Source organism: Amborella trichopoda, chromosome 3 (assembly GCF_054954075.1).
Source record: "Amborella trichopoda isolate Santa Cruz 75 chromosome 3, AtrichopodaSantaCruz75HAP2 v2.0, whole genome shotgun sequence".
In the NCBI taxonomy this organism is placed as follows: Eukaryota; Viridiplantae; Streptophyta; class Magnoliopsida; order Amborellales; family Amborellaceae; genus Amborella; species Amborella trichopoda.
The window spans coordinates 13847654-13862957 of NC_142338.1; the positions used below are offsets into that span (position 1 = coordinate 13847654).

General features: G+C 35.9%; 1 protein-coding gene across 2 annotated transcripts in view; it reads right to left on the reverse strand.

Annotated features, from left to right (window-relative positions):
* The window catches only part of LOC18430772 (kinetochore protein), a 41319-nt gene that overhangs the window by 24566 nt on the left and 1449 nt on the right, over nucleotides 1-15304 (reverse strand). For both annotated transcript variants that reach the window (XM_006840915.4, XM_011623775.3), the window contains exons 3-6: nucleotides 11459-11605; nucleotides 11019-11132; nucleotides 10848-10937; nucleotides 10511-10633 (exon numbers count right to left, since the gene is read on the reverse strand). In XM_006840915.4, the coding sequence (XP_006840978.1) occupies nucleotides 10511-10633; nucleotides 10848-10937; nucleotides 11019-11132; nucleotides 11459-11605 (474 nt within the window). The remainder of the gene's footprint in view (nucleotides 1-10510; nucleotides 10634-10847; nucleotides 10938-11018; nucleotides 11133-11458; nucleotides 11606-15304) is intronic.

The following is a 15304-nucleotide window of genomic DNA, read 5'->3' on the forward strand; positions in this document are numbered from 1 at the left end:
TTTGGTAATGTTATGGCAAAGTTTAGAGTTTTTCTTAAGGTTTTAATTGAGGTTAAAGTTCGTAGAACTTAGCAGGTCCAGTAAGATAGGAGGATGATGAGATGGAGCTTCTAGGGATGAATTAGTGGAACTATGAAGGTTGGGTATGTACATGGGAGTTGTAATGAGGTAGATTAGCTGACATTTGGAGGGTTTGAACCGGGATATATAGTAGGACTTGAATCAGTGATGAATTTGGTTTTGGGGGATATTAGATGGGGATGTGCCAAACAAGAGGGGAAAGAAGAAGAAGCCCAAGCTTGTATAAGGAGAACCTCCAATCTACATCCTCACCACCAAAAGAAAAAGCGGCTAATTTTTAGGGGGAGACTCTACCAATCCTAGGAGGAGTTGTAGAATCACTCTCTCGATAAAAGGAGATGAGAAGTATCTCATCTAAAGATGGCCCCTCACAGCAGTTGAAAACCCAATTTTTATTACTCGATTTACTTATTTCTACAACTTCATAAAGGGATTCAAAAATTTGATTAGAAGGGGGATTCAAAACTCCAACTCTCATCTAATGAGTTGGACTCATCTAAAGATAGCTTATTTTCTAGCGATCCTAAACTGTTTCTTGATTTCTTCAACACCAAATATTCTCTCTAGAGAAAGAAGCGAGGAGTGCAAACCCCTTTGTTTCCTTTCCAAAACCCCAAACTCTCATCACATTTCAGTTCCTCATCCCCTTCTTTCTTGGCCAAATCTTCAAATCTCCTTATACAAAACCCTCAAATCTATAATATATTCATCCAAAGACACAAGGGACCACATAGATTGTTGGGTTGGAGATGCAAATGCGAGTAATAAGAAAAAGAAGAGTGTGTGTGTTGAGGGCCAACATTAAGTGGGCAAGAACACGTGGTATTGCCTTGGGAACATTAACCGGCTAGAACACTTACAATGGTCCAATATTACAAAATAAACTCAAATAAATATAAAAGAAACACAAATGGATTCTCACTTCTGCCACTTAATACAACTCCCTTAGTGCATAAAGAAAATTACATAAACAATAACTTAGAAACCAAAAACACAAACTGTAATAAACAAAAATAAGATGCCAAAAGATTACCTCAATTAGACTTGATACACCCCACTAGGGACTCCTCCTCCAATGGTGCACGGGATCAAGGCCTTTCTTTAGATCTCACAAGTATGGGAAGCCTTCGATAGAAACCCTTCAATGGTGAGAGCAATGTGGAACAATAACTAGGGCTCAAACTATGGGTATGGGGGGCCATGCCCCTCTAGGCTCACAAGGTTGGGGCGTGACCCTCTTTTCTTCTCAATATTTGTTTACTAAGGATGGAGAGTGGCTAGAGAGATAAGAGATGAGAGAGATCAGAGAGCGGGTGGCATGAGGTTCTTGAGGAAAGAGAGAGAAAGAGAGACATATGTGACTTAAGTTGTAAAGCAAGGAACCCCCAAATGAGACTATATATAGACTCATGATTAGGGTTAGGTGGAGATTAGATCTTGATCAAATGATACATGTGAGGTGAAAGATCTTAGCCTTACAATCCATAGATCAGTCATCATGATCTAATGGAAGGTGGTAGAACATTATCCCTCAGCTTCCTTAACTTAATCCCATCAGATATATGGTGTAGAGAATATTCAATATACTTCCTTTTATTTTCTTCATTCTCTTACACATGCTTGTTTTAAAAGTCAAATTTCTTTTCATTTCAAAAACTTCCCCTTTCGATTCAATCAATTGGATGGCATATTGCATGCCTTAACAATATCAGGAAAGAGTGCACAAAGTGGGGTGTACCACCCATGGAGCAGCTAGTGGGCCCCACGCACTTCCCCACATGCTCTAATTTGGTGGGGCCCATGGAGTATAATGGGCCCCCTATGTATTGATAATTTTAAAATTAATAAAATGATTTTTAAAAAATACTTACTATTTTATTTTTCTCTCTAAATAATTAAATACTGAAAATTCAGTTTAAACCTATTTATAAATATGTTTTGAGAAAATAAAATATCCAAAGACTTCTAAAAATTTATTTTATCAATCAAATTAATTTGAGTAATTTGATGGGATTTGGATCCAACTATCTTAAGGAAAAAGCGAAATTACTAAGGTACACCATCTTCTACTAGAGATCATGAACCACACTCACTTTCTCAAACTGATCCAGTAGTTCCCATGACCAACAATCCATCACAGGAATTCATGATTGGGCTACCAAAGTCAGCCAATAGGTGAGGGGCACAATCCTAGTCTATGTATCATAGGTTCCCCATAGGGACAAGCCTAGGTCACACAGACCTATGCACATACATCGCAATTTTGGTGTATGAGGGTTATCTCTCGCACATGTACACGTAACACCCTCAATAGTGCTTTGCTTCCCCATACAGCTATCATAAGTACATGTCGTGTGATAGACTATGATGAGGATATTGCTCTTGTAGGAAACTACCCTGACAAACTACCCTGCCCATCTCCGACCTCATCAAGGGGTAACCCTGCTAACCCTACTCAGTTGTGCTCTATGCCTTGGTATCTTTAGGGTTTTAGAATTCAATTGGCCTAGCTTGTCAAGCCTAGTTTGAGTCTCGACGTCAATATTGCTAACTTCAATCCCTCTGGACCATACTCGCATTGGAGTTCATTATAGTAAAATTGGTTACATTTAAATGGCCGCAAAAACCCAACAAACTTGACATCTTATGGACAACAGAGATTTTGATTACATCAATGTCCCATTTTTATACATTATTATAACCCTACTAGTCTTGGAAGGGAGAAAAGCCACATCATGTTTCCAAAACCAAATCTACGGAAGAATTTCATATATGCTTACAACTGTAGAGTTCTCAGGAACCCTTAGCTTGCGGAACCGGCAATCCTAATATGAAGATCACACACCAGATTGTGTTCACAATTGGCTAAATGCGAAGTAGAAGAATACAACTATAAATGAAAAGTAAGAAATAAAGCAAATGTGAAAAAGCACACCACAACAACACAAGATTGACTCCCTTCTTTGTCACCGTCGCCGCGAAGAAACGTCGATGAAATCCGACCCAATACAAGGCCACTATGAAGCTAGGCTTTGCCAAAAACCCTAATCTTATTCTTCCCCAAAATTCCTTTTTTTCTCCTCATAAAGAGCTACCACACAAAAATCTCTCGTTTTTCTCTCTACACAATGACTTTATGAGCATCCATAAAAATCATATTTCTTATGACGAAAATAGCCCTTGGCCTTGAGGAAAATGCCATAGGTCAATGGGAGGTAATTTTTGCATCACCTTCCCAATAAGCTCCATGTTGATACAAAATCACATCTTTACCTTGCCAACCATATCCGATAATTTCTTTCTTGAAGAACCTAGACAACTTACCCAATGCCCCAAGCTCTCTAGTCCAATAACATCTATGAGCATGCCTTGCTCATTTGATGCGGATTCAGATGATCATATTCAAGAACAATTGTAGTCAGCCGCAAGAGGAGCCACAGCCTCTCGCAACCTCTCACAGTCAAACCGCAGCTGCAACACCTTGTTGCAACCGTAGTCAAGCCACAAAGGCAGCCCGTAGCTTGTAGTTAGAGTCGCGACTTAGGGGGCTGCAATTAGAGCTACGCGAGCAGTTACCATTGGGCCTCGAACCTTTGTTTGAGCATGGAATCTGTTACGCTCCAGTATTTTTCCTCGAACTTTCTTTCGCTTGATTCAACCTGTGATATCCTTAAAGTTTTTCAGAAAAGGTTTGTTGGCTTTGCTCCCCACAACATGATTTGTTTATTGCTGGTATATATCAACGGCTGAAGATAATTCATCAGAAACCATCTTACCAACTCAAACTCTTACACCCATCAAAGATTTTCATTTAGAAGAAAGAAGAAAGAGACCCTCCTTCAATCTTGCATCAGGTTGGTAATTATTGTTCTCCTCGTGAAGGGCTACCACAAAAAAAATTCCCATCTCTCTCTACACAATGATTTTATGGGCATCCATAAAAGTCATATTTCTTGTGAGGGAGATGGTATAGGTCAATGGGAGGTGATTTTTACATCACCTTCCCAATAATATCCACCTTGATACAAAATCACATCCTTACCTTGTCAACCATATCCAGTTATTTCTTTCTTGAAGAACCTAGAGAACTTAGCCAATACCGCAAGCTCTCTAGTCCAATAACCTCTATGAGCATGTCATGCTCATCTTCCTTCATGCTTGTGCTTCTCATGCAACCTTACCTTCAACACTCATCCTTGAGTTCTTGAGGCCATCTTTCCTTCTCACATGCTTTAGGTGAATCATTTTCTATACATCTACATGCACAACAAGTGCTTGATCTTATGTCTCCAAGATCCCTTGCATAAGTCTCTCTCATGTAGCCTCATTTATGTTCATAGCCTTGGCAATGCTTGCCCATACTTCTCAAATTTTGAAGTACCCATTTCACTTCATTCCAACCATTTCTTCTAGGCTAAACACAATCCAATCAAGAAAGCAATAAACAAGTGAAATGACAAATTTTGTACTAATCGTGCCAATGATCAAAATTAACATTAGAGTAGCATGCAATCACATCGGTATTTCCTTCATCAAATTTTGAGCAGTAACTCAAAAGAATTTCATAAGGTGTTTTTGCTTCACATCCACTTGTGAAAGTCCCAAATCTTCAATTTCTCCACCTTGCCGAATATCCTTATCAAGGCCTTGCTTTGTGTCACTAAGATCTTCAAATGCCAAAACCATGTGCCTTTTGCCAAGCTTCTTCTTCTACAACCAAATTTATCTTTTCATTTACAATTGTGCTCCCCAATAATTTATACTAGTTTTTTCCCAAACTCCCTTCATCATAACTAGAACCCCTCTTGAAACTTTGAGCACTCCCCCTTGCCCTGTAAATATGTAGCCTTCCGTTTACAATTGTGCTCCCTAATAAATTATTGGGTCAACCAGTGCTTTGATTATGGTTTGTAGTGTTTGGTTGTGCCATTAGAGTTCTTATTTCACTCTCTTGATTTCATCATATTTTTACCAAATTTACTACACCATATAGTCGACTCTTGGGTGTTGAATTTCTTGAAATTAACTTACTAGTAATTAACAAGTTGGGTACAAGGTGTTAGATTTGTTGTAGTGGGGGTTCACCGCAACAAGGGGTAATCGAGATAGACTTGGTTCCCAACAAGTGCTATCAGAGCTCAAGAGAAGTGTGTAGTAATTTGGGAAATGGCCAGTTATAAATTTGAAGTAGAGAAATTTGATGGAAAAATGATTTTGAACTTTGGAAAATAAAAGTTCATGATATATCGGCACAACAAAGTTTTTAATAAAGCATTACAAGAAAAATCTAAGAAACCGAAAATATGAAGAATAATGATTGGGAAGAATTGGATTGGAAAGCCCTCACCACAATTCTCTTGTGTTTAGCGAATGAAATACTATTTAACATAGCAAGTGAAAAGACTGCAGCGGATTTATGAGGAAAGCTAGAAAGCTCGTATCAAACTAACTCCCTCACAAATTGAATTTTAAAAAAAAAAAATTGTATTCTTTGAGGATGAGAGATGGTATGAAAGTGTCGAAGCACTTGAATGAGTTCAACAACATAATTTGTCAACTCGAGAGTATCAAGGTAATGATGGATGAGGAAGATAAGGCGGTGATGTTGCTCTGTTAGTTGCCGGAGTCAATCTTGTTACTACCTTAAGTTGTAACAATGAAGAATCCCTCAAATTGGATTTGGTTTGTCGTGCTCTACTTGCCAATGAACTTCAAAAGAAGGTATCGATGGATGATTCGATGGGCTCAAGAATGGATGTACTTTTGGCAATGGGTTAATTCGTCAAGAGATTCCTCAAGTAGCCGATCAAAATCGAGGGGGTCTTATGACAAAGGTTGTTGGTTTTGTGGAAAGCCTATCCACATAAAGAAAAATTGTTAGCAAAGAAAAGGGCAAAATACCTTAAAGGGTTCCGGTTCGGAAAGAATGGCAAGGTGAGACCAAGGATGAGGCTCACCAAGTCGAAGAATCAATATCCAGTTACATTAAAGAATAGGTGTTAATGATGGGATGTAATCCCATGTACTATCAAAGTTGGATACTTCATAGCGGAACCACACATCATATGTGCCAACATCGATCATGGTTTGATGCATATGAGCCATGTGAGGGTGGTTTGGCATCAATGGGAAATAATTAAACGAGTAAAACAATTGGAATCGGCTCGGTTTGCATAAGGATGTATAATGGGATGGTTTGAATACTTGAAAACGTGAAACACGTGCCAGATTTAAAGAAGAGCACGATTTCATTTTCTTCTCTAGATACGGAAAACTACAAATTTAACGGGCAAGGTGGAGTGCTCAAAGTTTCAAAGGGGACTCTAATTAGATGAAGGGAGTCCAGGAAGGAAACTTGTACAAATTATAAGGATTTGGGACGCACAATTGTAAATGAAAAGGTAAATTTGGTTATTGAAGAAGAAGCTCGACAAGGCCACATAGTTTGGCAATTGAAGATCATAGTGACAGAAAGCAATGTCTTAATAAGGATATTCAACAAGGTGGAGAAATTGAAACACTTTATGAAATTCCTTCGAGCCAATGCTCAAAATTTAAAGAAGGAAATGTCGATGTGATGAAAGCATTGCATGTTACCATTGTTAGAAAAACCAGGCGATCTAACCGCTAACAGCCCGGTTAGACGGGCTGGTTCCGGTTTTGGGCGGTTTTGGTGATCGACCGGTCTTTAAAAAAAAATTTCAAAAAAATATATATAAATTTCAAAAAATAAGGAATTTGGTTTGTAAAGCATTTTTTTAACATTATGGTAAAGATTAAATTTCGTTTTTGTCATTAATATTCACTTTAAGTCAATAATCGATTGGTTAAAATCTAATTTTTTATTAATTTTCAACTTCATTTGAATGTGTTTTGTTTTAATCATTCTTTATATGCCTTTCATATTTTAGTAAAAAAAAAATTGTAGCGTTTTCATATTTTTTCAACATTTTTTTGACTGCCTGAGAATTGCCCGATAAGAACGGTTGAATCGACCGGTTTACTAGTTAGGCCAGTTAAACCGCATCCGGGCCTATGCCCAGTTAACCGTTCCAGTTTGATTTTGCAAACACTACCTGCTACTCTAGTGTTAATTTTGATATTGTCATGATTAGTATAAAATTCGTCATTACACTTGTTTATTGCATCCTTGATTGGCTTGTGTTTAACCTAGGAAGAAATCGTTGGAATGAAGTGAAATAGGTACTTCAAAATTTGAGAAGTATGAGCAAGCATTACCAAGACTATGAACATAAACAAGGCTTCATGGGAGAGATTTATGCAAGGGATCTCGGAGACATAAGATCAAGCACCAGTTGTGCTTGTAGGTATATAAAAAATGATTCACTTAAAGCAAGTGAGAAGGAAAGATGGCCTCAAGAACTCAAGAATGAGAGTGTTGAAGAAGGTGGAGCTTGCATAAGAAGAACAAGCATGAAGGAAGATGAGCAAAGCATTCTCACAGAGGTTATTAGACTAGAGAGATTGCGACACTGGCTAAGTTCTCTGGGTTCCTCAAGAAAAAAATAACTGGATATGGTTGGCAAGGTAAGGATGTGATTTTGCATCAAGATGGAGACTATTGGAGAGGTGATGCAAAAATCACCTCCTATTGACCTATGGTATTTCCCTCAAAGCCAAGGGCTATTTTTATCACAAGAAATGACTTTTATGGATGCCCATAAAAGTTATTGTGTAGAGAGAGAAATGGGAGTTTTTGTGTGGGAGCTCTTAGTGAGAAGAAAAAAAGAAGTTTTGGTAAAGAATAGAGATTGAGGGTTTTGGCAAACCCTAGCTTCATAGTGGCCTTGTATTGGGTCGGATTTCATCGGTGTTTCTTCGCAGCGATGGCGTTGGGCAACGGTAACAAAGAAGGGAGTCGATCGATGGTATTATTGTGGTGGGAATATCAATTAGAGATTTTCTTAACATTGTATAAGGTAACCTCTATTATATCCCAAACTTGTAATTCTTCCATTGATAGTGAATCATTTCCTTGCCAGTTGCCTGTAGATGTAGCCCGATTTTGGGTGAACCATGTATATTATGTTTATAGTGCTTTGATTATGGTTTGTAGTGTATGGTTGTGCCATTAAAGGTCCTTTTTTACTTTTTCTTGATTTCATTATATTTTTACCAAACTTACTACACCATATAATCGATTCTTGGGTATTGGATTTATTGGAATTAAATTGCGAGGTGTTAGATTTGTTGTAATGGGGGTTCACCGCAACAAGGGGTAATCGAGATAGCCTCAGTTTCCAACAACTACTTCCAACGAGAAAATTTTCCTTCATTCTTGTCTCCAAGATTTTAGTTCAAATATCTTCTCCCTTTCTAATTCTTTTGGAAAGACCTACTAGTAACTTCCAACATTATATATATAATTCTACAAATATACAAAGATCATCGTTTATTTGGAAAAAGCAAACTAAGGAGAAGGGTCTTCCACATTTCTATTGAACAAGAAACGATTATTTTATTTCACTAAGGCTTATGAATCAAGATTATCATAAATTCTTATATAACAAAGTTTCCCTTTCAAACTTATTTTCCATGTTGAGTTTAAGGGGAAGATGAACATTAGATGCAATACATTTACAAGCATGAACATGATAAGGGGAGTTTGACCATTTTGTTACTTTTTATGCACTTCACATGTTGTAGCCTTATTAAAATAAATTTATTCAGTTATAGGTAATATGGGAACAAGAACGCAGTCCACCACTATGATTGATTAGTAAGAAATCATTGTTCTATTCATGCAAATTGCAATGTTTCTAGAAAGATTTCGTTCTTTGAGATACACTCTTTATTAAGTCCCCTTAAAATAGACCCAGAAAAAAGGCTTTAGCCCTCATTACACAAGGGTTGTCAGCAAGCCAACTAGCTCCAAGTTGGTTCGGCTTGTAGTGAGCCAAGCTTGAGCAATATTTTGCAGCTTGACATGTCAAGCCAAGCTATATTCATTAAAATCTACAATGTGTATTTGAAAATCACATTTAATCTAGAGGCATGGCTTATGCTTGGCATGTTTATACATTGACTATAGCTTCTCAACTATAAGAATGTTTATGGCTTGACTCGGCTTCTTAAAGGGCTCGCCAAGTAAAGACCTCAAACCAAGCCAATCTCAAGCTTACCTCCACTTAATCAAGCCAAGCTCAAGATGGATGTTTCAAGTTTGAGTCAAGCTCAAACTCATCCTCTAACCATGCAAGGCAAGCTTGGACATGTCCAAATTTAGCTCATTGACACCCCTACAGTTCACCTTTTCTTTATCGCAGTATATTGAGGAGCTTAAATTCTTATACACCCTGTGCTCTTCACCTCAAAAAAGGTGATTTGGAAATTATTGTATATTTACAAGGAATGTGCAAATTCACGTGATAGTTTCTTCCTGAGTTCAACTTAAAGAATTATTATTAGTTATTACTAATCAATTAAAGAATTATTATTAGTTATTACTAATCAATTGGTGTTTCCTCAAGAACAAAAACAGATAGCTAATAATATGAAATAGTTAGACATGTTAATGCATAAAAAATTAGCATTTTAAATGCTTGGAGCCATTGGAATCCTTAAAAAGGTTAACATGCAACATTATCAATACTTTTACTGCAGGAAATTTACCATTCTTTTTAAAGGATGATGAATGATTGGAGCCTTAGGTATCCTGAAAAAGGTTAACATGCAACATTTATCGATACTTTTACTGCAGGAGATTTACCATCCTTTATCAAGGACAATGTCCACTATTAGAATCAGCAATTAATACCAGATCATTCCATCAAGATACTAAGAAACCAATGTCAACAACTAATAGTATAGAAATAAAGAAGCAACTCAGAACACTTATGCCTGAGTTATCACTCCATCAAAATTCATCGAACATTGGAAAAAAAAACCATAGCTGCCTAAAAACTATACAGTCAAACACTAACTCATCACGTAGGTTTAGCCTTTTAGGTGCAGATGTAAACAACTTCAGCTTTCATGAAAGCTTTATATACAAAAAGACAGTGTGAAAAGATAAAATAAGGCAAAAATAAGATAGTTAAGGAAGTTGGAGGTTAGCTGTTCCGAGCTTTTCTTCTAGAAAATAAGTAATTGGGTCATACATAACTTAAAATTCTGTATGAAGAAAATAACAGACCATAAAAGATAAACAAGTGCTCGGATTATAGAGCCAAACATTAGTCCCAGTGTTCCACAAAGGATTTAAGTCAATTTGACCAAAACTTCATTCCATTTATTTGTAAATAAGCTATCATTGGTCTATAAAATAAAGAAGGCCATTGTTTACTGCACAACAAATACTGCAAAGGCATGACATCACAAGGAAATTCATGGTGAAGCAAAAGGAATAACACATCAACATGCTCATGCAAAGAAATAAGCACAAAAAAATTTAGGTTGAAGATAGTACCAAGCAATGCAGCCATCCGAAACTTTTCTCTCATCACTCTCACAAACTTGAAAAGACAATTAGTTTGATTCAGCTCACGGAGTAAGTCGTCTGTGCCTTCTAAATTTGGATCACAATCTTGCACTAAAATATGAGAAAACAAATTAAGAAATAATATAGTCAGTAAAGGAAAGTACTAGCAATGATGTACCTAAACAAGATAAGGAAAGAAATAGACCTGCCTTGCAGGCAGTGTAAAACCAAAGAGTGGCAAATATGAAAGCATTGTAAGTGTGTCAAAGGGACCTAATATTATAGGGAAAACTAATCAAAAAGCAACAAAGAAATAAAAACTTACAATAGTATTTATCTTGCCAGTGACGAACAGTGAAAGAAAACTCTTTCTCTGGATTCCTCGGATCAACTTTATTAAATATGAACTTAATTCCTATGATAAAGATAGCGGTCAAAGGACAGAAGATATATTGAATGCAAAAATGTATAAATTCATAGCAATCTCCTCGGTTACCATGGCCCGCTTCAATTCGAAATCCAAGGAACCTATTGTACCATTGGACTGCCCCTTCTTGCCCTTTCCTGTAACTGATATTCTGATCATTCATTTCCTCAAGTGTCTCCGAAGCTTTTGTCAAGAAAAATTAACAATGATCATGACTGAGAAACGATAAAAAGATAAGAATTTAAAGCTTATTGGCTATTGATTACAAGCACATGGGCAAAAAAAAGAAGACCAGCTAGAAGAAACCAAAATCCAATACATATTTTGGACACACAATGCTAAAGATATAACAAAATAATCAATAAACAAGAAGTGTTTTTATCATGGATTAAACGAGATATCATCTCCATAAAAAAGTAGATCATATTTTAAGTTTTTAACCAATTATATGAAATGAAAAATAAGGATGAAAATGCAATGGTTTACAGCAAATGTAAAAGTACACATACCAAGTAAAACTCGAGATATTATTGTGGCATACTCATCTTTCTTTGCCCTTTGATTTTGTATGATGTTTTTTAGCTCTTCATTTCTAGCTTTGGCAGCAGAAATCGATTCAGTAATAGACTCACACTGGGAATTTCTGTTGGCCTTCTCTGTATGAAAAAATTAGAATACATTTAGATATCCACTTGGCATAATGATGCAATTGCATGTAAAAGATATGTATAATTTTAATAGCAAAAATATTCTTTAAAGTTCAATTAAAAATAGCAAGAGAGTAAAGAACAAATAATACATATCCATTAAAAAGTGAATAGGTTCTCTCCAAATGCCACAAAGGAAGAACAAATATAAAAAGTGGTTGCATTGGAAGAAATGATAGATTGCAAGGATAGCTACATAATAAGCATATACATTACAAGTGCGGAAAAAAACCAAGTGCAAGAACAAAGAAATGCATGCTCCCTTCCCCCCCTACATCCCACACAAACACACACACCATGATACAGTTGAGACGTAGAAAATTAGAAGCAACTATCATATATAGGAGGCGGGAACACCAATCAACAAGATGCGAACATTGACCACCACGGCAATGAAAACTCCAACAAAATCAAGAGTGTGAGTGATGCAAGATAGTTACAATCCCCTTGCTTCTAGACAGTTGACCAAGTAAAACATGGAATGCATTTTACAAATTGATATTGTCAAAACAAGCTCATGTGGATAGAGTTGCATGTCAATGCTTATGTCATTAGTGATGCTATCTCCATTAATGTTAAGCCTGTACATATACACTCAAGCAAAATAGGATGGAGAGACACAAATACAAGATATAAAAACACTTAATCCCATTTCAATCCCGAACAAGTAGAGTCTAGACTCTAAATCAATGGTTTAAAAATTGCCGATCCAATCCAGAATCGAGCGATCCAGATCGGGTATCGATGACACCATTCTAAATCCACAAACAAAACCGAATGCGGCCGTTTTTCTCTTTTGATGACATCACCATCCCGTTTTTCTCGCTTGATGACATCACGAATCGTGCCATGGCATCATGTATGCCACGTGTCCATGCAATTTTCCAATTTTCCGCCATGTGTCAACGCAAAAAGGCACGAAAACCCACCAGACGCTAGCTCATGCGCGTGCCTCCTGCCGGTGCCACCCGCCAACTCATGCACGTACCTCCACCACATGCACGTGCATCCCAAGTTCTCAATGGGTTTTATTTATATGTACTTGCGCAATCCTATATCTTCGATGTGCGATTGTTTTGCTTCTTTAAAGAGGAAAACTAACATACTAACTTAGGTGGCATATTAAAGGGCAAAAACGCACAACAAGTGCTGAAAAAGAGTGCGTGTACTTGCAGGATCACAATGTACATTTAATCCCTTAGGTGAAAAAGCTTACTTATGGAGTATTTTTGGATCTCAAATATTTTCTTTTTGAACAATAAAAAAGGATCTAAAATATTGTGTTCTACTTTACAATCTATCAATATTTATAAAAATAAAAAATAAATAAAAAAAGGATTTTGAGTTTCTAAGTAGTTAATTAAAAAAAAAAAAAATTATGAGAGTCATACCTTGTTTTCTAAATCATGTTTATTATAACATTGTAATTAATAATTATACAAATTACAATAATAATCAAATATTTTATTTTATTTATTAATTTATTTACATTATAAATTATGCAATGTATTATTTTTTGTTATAGTTGTAAATTAGATTTTTAAATTAGATGATTTTATAAGACAAATTTCAAATTTATTCTTATTTGTATAGTAAAATGATGATAAAATAATAAAATACAAACCAAATAATTCTAATGTCAATGTATAATATTGTATTTAGTTAGGTTTTAATAAATGTTTGATGAGAATCTTCATACATGGAATGAACAACTCAATATTCACATATTGATGCAAAAAAATAAAAGTAGTACCCTCATTTCTTATTGGATTCCTAAAAAACAACATTTATAATGATTTTTAATAATTGTTTTGAATTTTTTTAAGGCTGAATCGACCGATTCGGCCGATTCTTGATCCGAAACACTGATTCACCGATCCGGATGGGTTTTGGTGGTGTCCGATCCAAGGCACCGATCCATTTTTTAAACCACTGCTCTAAATAAATCAATACAAAAGAAAAATGACAACCCCACACTTATTATGTTTCTGGTTTGTGAAATCATTCAGGTATTGCATAAACAACCATACCCGCTTGTTCAATTAATTGTACCAAAAATCGTGCTAGGAATAGATTTATTCAGCATTAAGAACTCATTTTTTGATAACTATTTGAACGGATGAGAACCAGGCTGAAGTGGTCAATATCAGTTTAATTTTTGTTCAACTGGTTTAATTAGTTGAACAAGTGATCAACAGGATACGACAAAAGCAGTACCTTCTCAGTTTCAATCTTCAATCCAGATTTTAAAACCATTATCAAATACAATTACTTAAGATATACTTCTTGCACCTAAGAAAGATAAAGTGAGTTCTTCATTGATTCTTTGATAATTAAGACTTTCTATTTTGTATATAAAATATTTAAAGCTTACAGCATATGAAAGATCAAAATCTAGAAGCATGAATATTAGAGGAGCAAGACATCAGTGAAAGAGATAGCAAAAGTATAAAGGATGGGATTGATAGTATAGATACTATGCTTTTATTCATTAGCGGGACAGAACAGAGTGTGATCCTAGAAGATGATTTGGAATGTGAATGGACAGCGATCATCAATGGAGAAGGTTGTCGTGAAATGTACTTTGCAAAGTGACTATGGATCTGAAAGCAACAAAATTCCAAGGCTCATTGGCGAGGATTGACGATATTCTGGTTGAGATCACAAACAATCCAGACGCCCCTCCTCTAGCTGCCATCCAGATCAACATAATAAATGTGCTAAGGATAACATCAGCCTAGCCAATCTTGGGAGTGCAATTCATTAAATGGGAGAAGAAGAATTGAAGTGTCGATCTGGGACCAGTAGGAGCTGCAAATTCAATATGGGTTGAGACAAACACTGCATCGATTGGGACAACAATATCAATGCACCGTGTTGCTCAATGAAGTATCATTTATAGCAAGTCTTCAGATGTCAACAGATCAATTAGAAGGGACTCCGTAGTCATCCAAAACTCAAAGATATTTTGCAAAGTAATAAGAGTACGGCATATATTGTTGCCATGTATGTGTGACACTCCCCTGGATGAACTTTTTTAATAAGAAGTTATTAACAAAAGTGAACTCCCAAAAAATCAACCAAACAGAACTCCAAATCCTAGGGACATTGTCTTTAATTTTTTAAAAGCATCTTAATGCAACCTATCTAGATTTAATTTCAGGTACTATCAGCATTCTTTTTCCGTATTTTAATCCAACTAATATGATGAAAATGTAGATTAAAGATACCAAATTTTTCTTTACATCCCACCTAGCAAGATCGACATCTAAAAAGGAACAGTCCCATACTATTCAATAATAAAGGAAAAAGACAACCAATCTTTCCATGCTAAAATTGGGAAAGAGACGCTTGTCAAGCACTAAAAGCATGACATGTATATGAGCCTCCACAATAATTCATTATCCATGTACAACCCATTCTCATCTCATGCATGAACTAAAAGATCAATCCACTACTAGAGGAATTTCTGATCCAGAAAAAGGGCATATCCACATACCAAAATAAAATGGTTAAAACAGAAAAGTCTTTATGGATTGTAACAATCGAACTTTATTATTTGCCTCGTTATTATTTACCAAGAAAAAAAGTCAAGTTGTGAAGCAATAATAAAAAGCAGAAAAATTTAACATTTGCTATGAGGAGAAA